At 43.3% G+C, this 13370-nt stretch overlaps 1 protein-coding gene across 7 annotated transcripts in view; it reads right to left on the bottom strand.

Moving 5' to 3' along the window:
- LOC137177390 (histone deacetylase 4-like) overlaps positions 1-13370 on the bottom strand; it is a 70061-nt gene that overhangs the window by 8299 nt on the left and 48392 nt on the right. For all 7 annotated transcript variants that reach the window (XM_067583676.1, XM_067583674.1, XM_067583673.1 and 4 more), the window contains 6 exons: positions 6917-7045; positions 6690-6799; positions 5915-6049; positions 5564-5756; positions 3254-3477; positions 148-360 (listed from right to left, as the gene is read on the bottom strand). In XM_067583676.1, coding sequence (XP_067439777.1) covers positions 148-360; positions 3254-3477; positions 5564-5756; positions 5915-6049; positions 6690-6799; positions 6917-7045 — 1004 coding nt within the window. The remainder of the gene's footprint in view (positions 1-147; positions 361-3253; positions 3478-5563; positions 5757-5914; positions 6050-6689; positions 6800-6916; positions 7046-13370) is intronic.

Genomic DNA, 13370 nt, shown 5'->3' with positions numbered 1-13370 from the left:
TCTGCATGACATCAACGAACATCTTCGATACATTAGCGCCAAGTAAATCAATTCTCAGAACCTTCATATTAATTTACTCTTAGCTGTAAACTCGATATGTCTCACTTTTTTTACTTCTTTTCCCCCCCACGACTACCCGTCCTCTACCTGTCTGAAGAGGAGCTCCTGCTCCGCCTGCCTCTCCCTGTGCTGCTGCAGCGCCTCCTCCTGGAGCTCCTGCGGGTCGGGGGGCTCCTGCTTGATGGTGACCCCCGGCAGCAGGGCGCCGCCGTCCTGGTGCTCCCGCAGCTCCTCCTCCGTCTCTTCCGGGTGGCTCTGGTGCTGACGGCCCACAGGTGACTCGCTGGGCTTGGCCATCATCTGCGGGACACGAAAGGGAGGGAGGGAGTGAGGGAGGAGAGAGAGAGAGAGAGCGATGACGGTACGATGTGAAATTTATTTCACAATCGAACAGCAGGATGTGACAAATCCCCTCAAATGTGTGAGGCTGCATTCAGAGAAGGCAGCAGACAAACGGGCACGCTCTCTGCTGAATCAAATTCCTGGCAAATCACTCCTTTCTCTGGAGCATTCTTCTTTTAACAAGCTTAATTTGGATTACGCAGTCAGATTGGTGTCTTGCTCATTTCAAACCTATCCGTTCTAATTGAATGTGAGTGGCCGCTCTGCCGACTGTACTCCGGGGCAAAATGTGTCTCGGCGAACAGAGACATTCCACACTCCCCGTTGTGCCGCTTTTCATCGACTCATTCTGTGGCCTGCTGTTAACCAAGTTGTGATTCAGTTGTCTATTCATTCACTTTTACTGACATGAACCATTCAAAGTGCCGTTCAAGGCTGCGGTGTACTCGCCTCTGTGGTGTGCGTGCGGTTTTTTTTGTTTTTTTTTTTTTGATGTGAAGACGAACGGCGAGAAAGATAAAAACGTGCTTTGCTGGAAGTCTCGAGAGTGGCCTACAGCTACAGGTGTGTGTGTGTGTGTGTGTGTGTTTGTGTGTGTGTGTGTGTGTGTGTGTGTGTGGGAGGGTAGGGGTTGAACATGTGTGTGTGTGTGTGTGTGTGTGTTTCCCAGAGCTGTAAGCCTCTGGGTCCTCTGGCTCTTTGCCAAGGGACAGCATTGACGTCAGAGCATTCACCAGCTCTCATTCACGCCCCCCCACCACTACCCCCCCACCCCTCCCCAACCTCCCCCTCCTCCTCCTCCTCCTCCTCCTCCTCCTCCTCTACTGTTCTCGTCTTTGCGTCCAAACGAACTTCTCTTTCCCCCCACATTTTTCACCTCCTCCCTCAAGCCCCCGCTGCCCCCCCTCTGCTCTACTTTTCCCAGAAGCCTCCTCTCCAAACTGATGTTTTTCTCTTTCACTTAATGATCGCAAACACGTTTCTATCAGACTGGAAGCTTAGATCAGAGAGAGATACTGATGAAAACACAATAAAGAGATTTACGAGCGTACAGGGTGTGCAAGTGTGCACTGTTGGGAATCAGATACACTATAAAAAATATATGTATATAAAAAAATCCTGTCATTTGTTTTTGTGTGAAATTTTGAAATAATCACATTTAGGAACATAACTAATGATCTGTCTGATTGATTAATCTTTTAGTCTATAAAGTGTAAAGAACTTGGAATCAAATGTTCTGACCAATCAACAGCCTAAAATCCAAATACGGTCAATTTTATTCAGTGTACAAGGACATAAAACAGACCTGAGAAGCCTTTATAACTTTTTCTATGTGGTTTGCTTGTACGAGTGTTGCAAGTCGGACTCATAAAACTCTCTGCAAACTGCACAAACTTGTCATAAGGCGACCTGTTCCGCTCTGTTTGTGGGCAAATTTTATTCAAAAAAATGTTCCCAAGGAGTAAAAAGACACAGTGGAGACACTTGTGGGTATATATGACATATATGTAACTGTATATTCCTTGTTTATGAAATACTTTTTCCTTTTTAATTTCTTCTTTAGTGCTACTTATATATACTTTTCTCACTTTGCTCTTTTTTATTGATTGTTTAATATTTGTTAATACATTGTCTACATGTGTAGTGTGGAGAGGGCTACTACTGAATTTCATTGTGTAATCCCGCATAGTGACAATTAAAATGAACTTTGAACCTTGAAATAGAGATAAAATAGTTAGATATGTTAGGTGCTCAGTGAATTAGCCATGATGCACATCACAACTCTTACGTCAAACAAGTTTTTTTTCCCCGTTGTGGAGACACACAGATGATCTGTACATGACTCCAAACTGTTGATCGACTTACTTCTTTACTAATCGTATTATAAAATGGAGAATAAAAGAGAAGATTGAACAAAAAAAAATCTCTGCAGCCTCATCTTAACAGAACAAAACAATGTTTGAAGTAGAGATTTTTTTTTTTTGTCCTGTCAGAACTCCCGCTGAATCCGTCCTTGGTGTGCCACAGGCTGTTATAGATATGTTTGTGTGAAAAGCTGCCACTCGAGAGCTCTGAAACATATGGAGAGAGTGAGACAGAGCGGGGCGGAGGAGGACGAGGAGGAGGGAGGAGGAGGGAGGAGGAGGAGGGAGAAGGGAGGAGGAGGAGGAGGAGGAGAGGAAATCCCTTGTTTCATCCACCCACCTCTCCTCTAGCGAGTACTCTGCTCACATAGGTAAAGCCATCTAACAGCGACGGCTGCTCGCTTCCTCCCCTGATCATATAAGGCAGGGGGCTTCCGCTCTGTTGCCATGGCAGCGTGCGCGGTTACCTTGCAGCCCGTGGCAACTGTCTTGGGCCACAGTCACAGAGACGTGGACGCAAAAGACCGACGCTGCGATACATGTTAAACCCATACCTGCCTCCGCCTACCCGTAAACAAAAATACTACAGAGAGCGAAGCGGAGAGAGAGAGAGAGAGAGACGTGTACGAGAAAATGCAGAAAAAAAAAAATCAAGGACTTCACACACATATACAGCAAACACGTTATTGGCTGTGTTACAAACTGCCGCCTACACAAACAGCTACACTATAGCTCCTGCGCTGGCCCTCTGCAGCTCACAGGCTGAGTTAATTAATCAGTTTACTCGAATGTGACATCGGATCTGCGGCGCCTTCCATCAGCCGCCTTCATTACTGCAGTGAGAAAACTACTTATAACATGTTGTATAACTTATAAATCATACTGATATTGTACTTATAGATATATTTGCAGGGTGTAGCATGTGCTTTACAAAACTGTGCTTTATCTAAAGCTGCAGCCACCCTTCATCTCCGCTCCTCTCCTACCTTGTTGAGGTGGAGCTGCTGCTGCTGGAACTGCTGCTTGTGCTTCTCCAGGAACTGCTGGTGCTGCTGCTGGACCACCAGCTGCTGCAGGGCGAGGGCCTGGGCGTGGGCCTGGGCGGCGCTCCCCTGCGGCAGCGGGGCCGACTGGGTCCGTCCCAGGGGTCGGTGCTGCCGCTGCAGCTTGGCCATGGAGGCTGCCGACGACATGGACAAGCCGCTTACGCCTACGGAGGGACACAGAAGACAGAGGAGATGTCAGAGGGAGGAGGAGGGGGGCGTGGGATAGGGGGGGAGTGAAACCCAAGACCAGATAGGAGATACTCATGTCCCTGGTGAGAGCTTGCTTCTCAAGAAAGCTGGAACAGAGGGTGCTTTGTTTCAGTCTGTGTGCTTGATTTATTTTCAATTAAGACACAACGGCTTCCATTTTTCCTGCCATTTTATCCAGCTTTACTCACGGCTATGCTCTAAATGTGTCATTTGGAGCGTCCTGGTAGCTGAATGGTTACAGCGCATGCCACATATTGGTAAAGTCCCTGGTTTGATTCCAGCCAAGATCTTTGTTGCATGTCATGCCCATCTCCCTCCCCTTGTTTCCTGTCTACCAACTCACTATCAACTGTCCCACAAAGACAAGAATTAAGTGTGTCATTCTCACATTAAGTCTCAGGATTTCTACTGTGTTCATCTGCCAGTGCAGCCTTGTTGAAACAAGCAAACTTCCAGGATCTTATTTATTTTCTTCATCCTGTGCCCACCCTGGATCTATTATGACAAGGTGACCATCTAGCAACCCCCCTTTACAATTTCATATCAGAAAAAAACAACATATAGTTTGCAAGATGTACTAAATAAAACATGGCTGTGTCCTGGGAGAGGGATCCCACCTCTGTTGCTCCTCCTGAGGTTTCTTCCGTTTTTTTTCCCACATTTTTTAGGGAGTTTTTCATTCTTTGAATCGAGGGTCAGAGGATGTTACACTGCTGTACAGACTGTAAAGCTCCCTGAAGCAAATTGGTGATTTGTGATACTGGTCTATACAAACAAAATTGACTTAACTATGTCGAACTATGTCACTCCCGAACACTTTAACCTTGTGAACAACTATTTAGACTAGGTGTCACAATGATTCATGATCCTGCAACTTCATGACCCATTTCGGTAGTTACTTCAGGGGGAAATATGTCAACATTTCCAGAACATATTTTTCCAGATTAAAAATCGGAAGCAGAGACAGACGTCAGCTCGACGAGCGCTGCCAGAAAACACCTGAGCTGCACCGATGATGAGAAAACCACAACATTTCTGAATATGATGTGTGTACATCAACACATGGGATCCTAATTCTACTCTTACTGGTGTTGGACCTAAGATTAGTTAGCAGATGTATTTGTGAACCAAATAAAAACGACCATCTGTGCTGCCACACTGTGACTTTTTTATTGTTATTGTTTGAGACGGGAGAAGTGAACAGCTTAGAGCATTTACAGTGTTTTAACCGGGTGAAAAAAGTAAGAAAACAGCTTCGACCGAACCCGGCAAATGATGTGAGAAGGTTGATTACTGAGCAAATTACTTGCCTAACGGAGTATTTTCAAATTTTTTCATGAAAAAAAAGCCTGCTGATGTTTAGCAACCATGTGATAGTGGAGCGAGGAAGGGTTTTTTGATGCATCTATGAGTAAAAACATGACTTTCCTCAGTTTTTATTAACATTATATCTGAACTGAGAGGTAATTTATCGCAATTGTCCTGTAAAAACTCACTCTTCGCTGCTGGGCTTGTGTGTGGGCGCGCACATGTCCTTGTGTTTTGTTGTTTTTTTTTTTTTTTTGCACATATCATTTTATGTGCGCGGATACACACAAACATGCGTCTGTATGTGCGTCATTGCCCATTCACTGCTAATGCCCCGCTGAAAATAGCAGCAGCGATGTGGTAGTCAGTGAATGAGCTGATGGGAAAAGGGCGCACAATGCAGCCATGTCATACTCTCATTGCGTACGCTGACATATGAAAGGAGCTCATTAGTTTGAGCTAATGAATGGACGTCTGTCAGTGTGAGGGGGCACATAGTGTACCACGGACACACATCTCTGTGAGTGTGGAGATGCTTTTCTTTTTTTTTTTTTTAGTGAGTCGCCAGAGTGAAACTGAACAATACTTTTAGTTTTAGTCACAGCAGCATTGATCATTTGCTGTTGTTCCTATCATTAACATCAATTTTACCTCATTATTTGACACTTTTTTGCTACTTTCATCACTTTTAATCACTATTAGCTTCAGTGATACGACCATTACTACTCCTACCTGTCACCAGGGGGCTCTGTGCTGGACTCTGCTCCATGAGCACCATGTGTTGCAGGAGTGGACTGTGCCCGCCGTGCCCTCCTGTTCCCGCTCCCGCCTCGGCCAGGTAGGGGGTCAAGTGGCCACCGGAGAGGAAGGGAGGGCTGAGGGAGAGGGCCGGCTGCAGACCTCCGTCCTGCTGGGCTGAGGTCACCTGGAACAGAAAGAGAGAGTGAACAAAACGACAAAAAAAACACTCCCGATGTTGGAATACAAATAAGAAACACATTCAGATAAACAAATTCACAGTTAAATATATTCAGAATCGGTCTGTTAGCAATTTCGCCGGCTTGGCAGCGGTTTCCTTCTTACATTGGAAGCAGCAGTGGCCGTGGCTGTGGCGGGCAGCCCCAGGGTGATGTTGGGTAAGGATGGAGAAGTGTAGAGGGACAGCTGGTTAACGGAGCCCCTCTCAGCGCCGCTGCACAGCCTCTGGGCCAGAGACGCCTGGGAAGCACATTTAAATGATTTATCTGTGTTTGCATCATGATCCCAAAAAGAAAACAGAACAACAACAAAAAAAACAAAAAAACGCCAGCACAGGGGCAAACACACTGCAGTCGTGAGCTACATTGGCACCCCTGGCAGTATAAAATCGTCAAGGCCACATAAGCCTCCTCCACACTGCCTGAGTTCCCCTAATGGCTGCCACAAATAGCATCTTGCCAGCTCCTCAGCCGTCCTCCTCTGCAGAGCCATCATCTGAAGATCACTCACTCATACAGTAGCCTTTGTACATGATAGACGCTGCTAAGTTTAAAAGCTAATAGCTAGCACCTGAGGACCAGCACCGACACTAAAGAGCAAAGCTGCTCTGACAGAAAAGGGTCTTTTTTATTTTATTTTTTACATTTAGGTACAAAACTTATGCGCAAGACAAATATTGTGCCTTTAAATGTCAAATATTTTACAAATTACAAGTGTTGAATCCCCACAGCAGGGTGAAAATAAATCGTTTTACCGTCATGTGACTGCAACAAGTGACTTCAAAGAGGAACTTCAATTGTATGTGAGCTAGATGACGCAGCTAAAACTAAATGACAGATCAATATGAGCTCAAAAACAAGTGTGTAAGTGTGTTTGTTACCTCCGTGTTGTTGGAGACTGACACAGTGATGCCGTTCTCATTGGGGATGTTGTTGGAGCTGTTATTTGGGGAGCTTGGGCCTGAGCCAGGGGCGCTGCTACATGCAGAGTCTGAAACAACACACAAACACAAAAATCAAATACATCAGTCATAAAAAAAAAATAAAAAACACAGCAGCCTAAAATAAAAGTTTCTGAACGCAACAAAGCTGTCTGTGTGTCTCGCACCTGCCATGTCGAGCGAGCGTTTCTTGGCGGAGGTGATGGGGCTGTCTCGACGACGCAGCAGCGGACTGCTCCTCCGCTCGCTTACCTTCTGCTTCAGCCTGGAGCGCAGCTTCAGGTTGGGCTCGGAGGCTGAGAGACGGACGGAGAGAGACGAACCAAACCTTAGATTCATTCGAGTTTTCACAATGATATCTTGCACCATGAGCACAAATACTTTAATACAGACGACAGGTGAAAGATTACATTAAGTCATACTAAAAAAAGTGGCATTTATATAGCCGTGTATGGACTGTTTTATATACATATATTTTTTGGGTTTTTCATTAAAGGTAAAGAAACCTACATTGCTGGTAATTAAACATATATTAGTTGTTGATATTTATTCAAAAACCTTGTCTTCTTTCACTGCATCAGTTCTTTCATGATAAGCAGTCTTCAGAAAACCAAAAATCTACAAATCTGAAAGTGGTCTCTCCTAACGATTATTAATTTGGAGCAACACCTGCGTCTGATTATCTGTTGCGCTTATGATGAGGTGTGTCAGTGGTTCTTGTTGCAGCCTGAGAAAAGTCAGAAGCTGCTTTGCTCTTTGTCTTAATCGATGATTCTCGTTAGAAATTAAATTTAAAATCATCCCAAATCCTTTACATTTTGGATGATTTGGGAGTTTAATGTGCCATTATAGATATTAAACTACAACATTCCCATTTGTTTCTGCTGCCTCTAACTGGGTGATTTTTGTTTCATGCCGAACGTCAACACTCCTGTCAAATCTCCTTGAAGTTAAACAGATAACTGGCGGCTGTGCAGCTTTGGACGAGTGAATCCAAAGGATGGGTGAGTTACCTGAACTACAGTCTCACAGGCTTTCAGCTTAAAGTGGGAGCTCTACACATTGATCTGTCATGGAGCACCTTCCACAGAGCTGCTCTGTTATGAAACCTGTTTGGTAGACAAACTGTAACACGCTGCTACTCATTTACTGTACAATTCCTCCTTCCTATTTTAGATGCTCTGTACAAGCCAAATTCTGATCCATTTTCCCAAAGACACTGCAGCTAAAAAGCAATTAGCTCCAATTTGGGAGCCATGTCTGATTGCCTAAAGGCCTTTTGGTCTTTTGTGTATGCTGTCACAGACTTGTGAATGGAGACAGGGAGAAGGGAACGGCATGTCACCTTGGCTCCAGCCATGGAGGCTAATGCTCTGTTTACTTTGCCCTGCCAATCAGCAGCCTCGGATAATTTCACTATTCATTATCCAATTTTTAACCATCAAAGGAGGGCTCCAAATGTAGTACACCACTAACCCTGGTTATGACATAACCAAATTAATCTGCTACTATATTTCTTGCAGGTACAAATACTGAAAGGCTAGCAGCTACCTCTCCTGGAGTAAACGTCCATGAAAATTCCTTTCAGGAAACATTCGTCAAAAAATGAACTTGTTCCCATTTCACAGTGTCAGGTAAAAATAAATGTGTGGAAAAGAGTGAAGTGTGAACTGTGAAGTGTGAAGGTACAGCGCAAAGTAGGAGGGAGAGCTCAGTCCAGATGGAGTCAAAACAAATTAATGTTGATGGAAGTTTCTGAAGCCAATTTACTACAAATCAGGATGTCTGATTTGAATGTACCAGATTTGACTTTTAGATTTTTGGAAAGAATGAAGTTGTATTCTGCAAACAAAATTTACAAGGGTCTAAATAAATCTAGGCCAATATGGTATAATGGACACTTGATGAAGAGTGAAACAATGGTCTTGGAGTTACAAAATAAAAAATGAATGATACAAATTTTTATGAGTCCTTAATTCACTGTCTGTACCAACTAAAAGATAAAGCTAGGTCCCTGAAGATGAGTCAGTCGTCTACTTGGTTCACCAAGAGGCAACTACCACAGCTTGAGGCTGAAGCCAATGCAGAAGTACCTTAAAGTCCAATGCCACCAATGGCCGCCAGATGCTGCCTCAAAAAAAAACCCTGAATCCAATTGACTCCCATTCAAAAAGCATCAGCTGCTCTCCAGAAATTCTAAGTCAATCATTGTTTTCAACCAGTCATTATGGTCTCAGCCGCTAAGTTCAAACCATCTAGTAAGAGTGCTGTAAGTTTAACATTACTCCGAAGTCTGAGGTAGCGGGGTATGTTTCCAGACCATAAGCTGCAACTCTGGGCTTCAAACCGGCTCCAATACAAACCAATGGGTGACGCCACACCTTGCTACATCGGTCTTTATATACAGTCTATTGGTTTATCTCAATTGTCATAAAGAATGACGTTAAGATCCTATCCAGAAATCATTTCTGATACATGAATTAAAACATATCTGTCTTTCTACAGTGATTCTGTTTCAATATTTTAAGGAAGAAACTACGTTATGTATCTCTGGTCATGAAAAGGCTGAATATCGAAAGGTCATAACCTTGATTTTGAAATCTATCACAAAAGCCATTATAGACACCACAACTTCATTTAGAGCTTACAAGACTAATGACAGAACTTATTTTCTCCAGATTTGATCAATGGACAGTGTCTGTTAGTGTGGAAAACTCAGCAAAGAGACAGTTATCAGCCTGTTGAAGGAGCGTAATTAGGCTCTTGTTTTTCTTCAGCAGAGTCAAAACAAATTTTAAAAGGAGAATGATCCAGTATGACAGCACTCCAATAATCACAGTAAAGATACAGTGAAAGCTAAGTAGAATCAGAGAAAATGTCAATACCTGTGAGAGAGGTTTTCTGTGCTCTCTGAACAACATAATGTGGTGCTTACAGAAATGCAAGATACAAGGCGGCGCTTTGGGAAGAAAATCTGGTATCAGTCACAAATTTAAGTATGTGACAAGTGTGACTTTGATACATCTCAAATTCTCTGATCTGCTAAAATGACTTTGTAAATCATTGCATAGAATTATTTCCACTTTCGTGGATTAATTAACTAATTTCAAGGAAAGTAAGATGACATGACTTAGCTTCATGGCATGATTATTATTGCAGCTTACAATTGGCAGTTATACCTAGCACTACATGACCTGATCACTGGTATTTTTTAACTGTTCTATGGGAAATTAAAGGCTTTGTTGTAGTTCTTATGGGGGCAGGGGGCACATACAATCATACATGATATCAATGCATGAATGGTGCATTGTCGCCTCATTAAAATGGGCCTCACAACAGAGGTGAAAGGCTGTATTATTCAGCGAGTGACATCCTGTATTCAGACAACTGCGTGTTGCTTTGTAGTCATGGGCGAGCTGTACAGTCTGGTTAGTAACCGAGGCCATGTACTGACAGTACCAGGCTGCCTATGTGCTATTGTACCCATGTGAAGGACAGGTCGCCCCAGTTAGGCTTCAGAAAAACACATTTGCTCATCAGTGAAAAGACACAAACAGTGCGCCTTGCTCTGTCTCTATCAAAGAGAAGCACAGACAGTCAAAGGGCCTCAAACTTTCCCACCCCATGTGCATCTTTTTGAGGCACTCATGTGTATGTGAGCACATGCTACAGCCAAGGCATATTGTATATTAATGGGATGGTTCTAACACCTAAAGTTGAATCATATAAAGAAGGTTAATGATTTTAGAGGACGCCATTTGTATAGTGCGCCTTGCTCTGTCTCTATCAAAGAGAAGCACAGACAGTCAAAAGGCCTCAAACTTTCCAACCCCATGTGCATCTTTTTGAGGCACTCATGTATGTGAGCACATGCCACAGACAAGGCATATTGTATATTAATGGGATGGTTCTAACACCTAAAGTTGAATCGTATAAAGAAGGTTAATGATTTTAGAGGACGCCATTTGTATAGTGCGCCTTGCTCTGTCTCTATCAAAGAGAAGCACAGACAGTCAAAAGGCCTCAAACTTTCCAACCCCATCTGCATGTTTTTGAGGCACTCATGTATGTGAGCACATGCCACAGACAAGGCATATTGTATATTAATGGGATGGTTCTAACACCTAAAGTTGAATCGTATAAAGAAGGTTAATGATTTTAGAGGACGCCATTTGTATAGTCTATCAAAGAGAAGCACAGACAGTCAAAAGGCCTCAAACTTTCCAACCCCATCTGCATGTTTTTGAGGCACTCATGTATGTGAGCACATGCCACAGACAAGGCATATTGTATATTAATGGGGTGGTCCTAACACCTAAAGTTGAATTGTATAAGGAAGGTTAATGATTCTAAAGGACGCCATTTGTTTGAGGCTCGGGTTTTCAGGAAGCATTTCGTCATGCAACTCTTCTTCCCATCTCTTTTTCCCAACACTTCATCTTTAGATGATGGTATTATATTAAAAGTATCATAAGACCATTAAAGAGGACATATGTTTTTTGTGATTTTCTGTTATTTATACACTGTCATGATATAGGATGTCTATGTTAATCACAGTAAAAGGTCAGAAACTTGAGGTGGACGTATGTAAAAATGCCACCTTCAAGTCAAAAGCCAGGGCTTCTACCTGACGTGAACGCTCTGTTTACAATTTTACCTATGCGTCCTCCTCATAATGATGTCAGATCGTTCTTGCATGCCCACAAACAATCATCTTTTGGTGGTCTTTGTTGCTAAGGTTGTTGCTAAGGTTGTTTCACGGGTTGTTCACATTGTGCGCTCACATATTTCAGATCAGATTCCGGCTTGAACATGTACGGATGTATTTAAGAAGTTTCCATTTCCAATAAAGAACAAGAAAAAGAAGTGAAATCGTGCTACTGTTGTTTGTTTACGTAGCCTCTGGAACTGCTAACCAATCAGAACAGAGTGGGCTCAGCGGGAGGGGGGGCCTTAAAGAGACAGGAGCTAAAACCTTCTGTTTCAGATAGAGGCTGAACTGAGGGGCTGTGTAAAGGGTCAGAATAAAATAAATAAGAAGTTTTTTGAGCTGTAAATCATGCAAATATATTCCAGTAGAGTCCCAGAATAAAAATATAAACCTGTGCATGATACGTCCCCTTTAAGATTTTCATAAAATGAAACCCTGTTTTTTTTTAACTATTTATGGTCATCATTTTTTTCAGCAATAGTCATTCAATACATTTACATTCAGAAATTACTTCTGTATGTAGTAGTTTTCATTGTTAGTGGCAGAGTCCGCCGTTTCCGTGCTGGATTCAAACCTAGCACTACCTGAATTCTACCTATGAATGAAGGATTTACAGGGAGTGATGCAACATGTAATCCAGTGTTACCATTTCTAATCTTATCTCATTGTTATCAGCCTTACTGTTTGGCTTTCATTGTGAAGGAGTCACAGAGTACACAAGCAATGTATTTGTCATCGAGGTTGGCACTGACAACAATCGCTTGTGCCCTGCTGTTGTGTGGAAAACTACAGTGCACAGCATGAAATCAGATCTTCTTTATCAACGTGAGTTTGTTTAGGTGCACTATAAATAGATGGGTAAGCGTATCAGCTGCACTACTTTTCGAAAATGTAAAAGGGGAGATGGGAGATGCACAAAAGAGCGCTGTTGCTTCCCTTGACCGTTGCTGGGAGTCCTGGGTGCCAGTGCTCTACTTTATGGCCAGGCGGTGATATAAAAGAGCCTCTAACCTCTCCCAAGCTGGCATTACCATAAGTAAACCCCGCAAAGCACGTCATCGCTGTAGGCAAATATTAGGGTGGCACAGGTTTTCTGCTCTCACAATCCTCAGCCTTATAGAAATCAAGGGACGAACCGACACTCCAGGGACAATCTTTCTCTCCCCACCATCTTCCTGCCTTTTTTTTTTTTCCTTTCTCTACATGAAGCAAGTTTTTGGGAGTGTGGCATCATTGTGCCACTTGGTGGATTTAGTTTAAATCCTGCTTGCCAGCTCTCATCGTCTGTGCTCTCATCTTCTGTTGCTCTGCTTTTAATAAGAAACCAACACTCCCTCCATCCTTCGCCTCAAATGTTTTTCTTAACAAGAAAAAAAGTGTCTTGAGGTCTTTTTTAAATGGTCAGTGAAGCCATCCAAAGCTTTTCCACTTAATTTCTCTCTCCATCTTCCTGATCACACTTCATCCTTCTCACCTCAACATCTCTCTTTTTTTTTTTACTCTTCTATTTGTCCTTTCTGTCTTCTTCTCTTCCTCTCTTCTTTTGCTCTCACAGGGTGGAATGTGGCTGTGTGGGCCAGTGTCAACTGTGGTCTATCTGCTGTGGTGGCCAGCAGCCCGAAGGCTCAGAGTCAACAGGGCTGAAGCGCTGGCTGTAGCCGCCTGCCGCCGCACTAAGTGAATAATTGCACTGTAAGACGACCGCTGCTTCACGACTACACCACCGCACACACCACTCACACTTCACACACACATACACAAAGCTGTACACATACACACACCTGACGAAAAAACACAGCAAACAGCTGGTTTTACTCTGCAAAGGCTTCGGTACTATGAGCAATAAGCCTGAAGACGTTAGATTTTAGGCCAGAAGAAACTTTTTTCCAGCTGCACATTCTGCAGCGTTT

The sequence above is a fragment of the Thunnus thynnus genome, chromosome 24 (assembly GCF_963924715.1).
Source record: "Thunnus thynnus chromosome 24, fThuThy2.1, whole genome shotgun sequence".
NCBI classification, from domain to species: domain Eukaryota; kingdom Metazoa; phylum Chordata; class Actinopteri; order Scombriformes; family Scombridae; genus Thunnus; species Thunnus thynnus.
The sequence above is the reverse complement of the archived record's forward strand: the minus strand, read 5'-3'. Positions and strand labels throughout refer to the sequence as shown.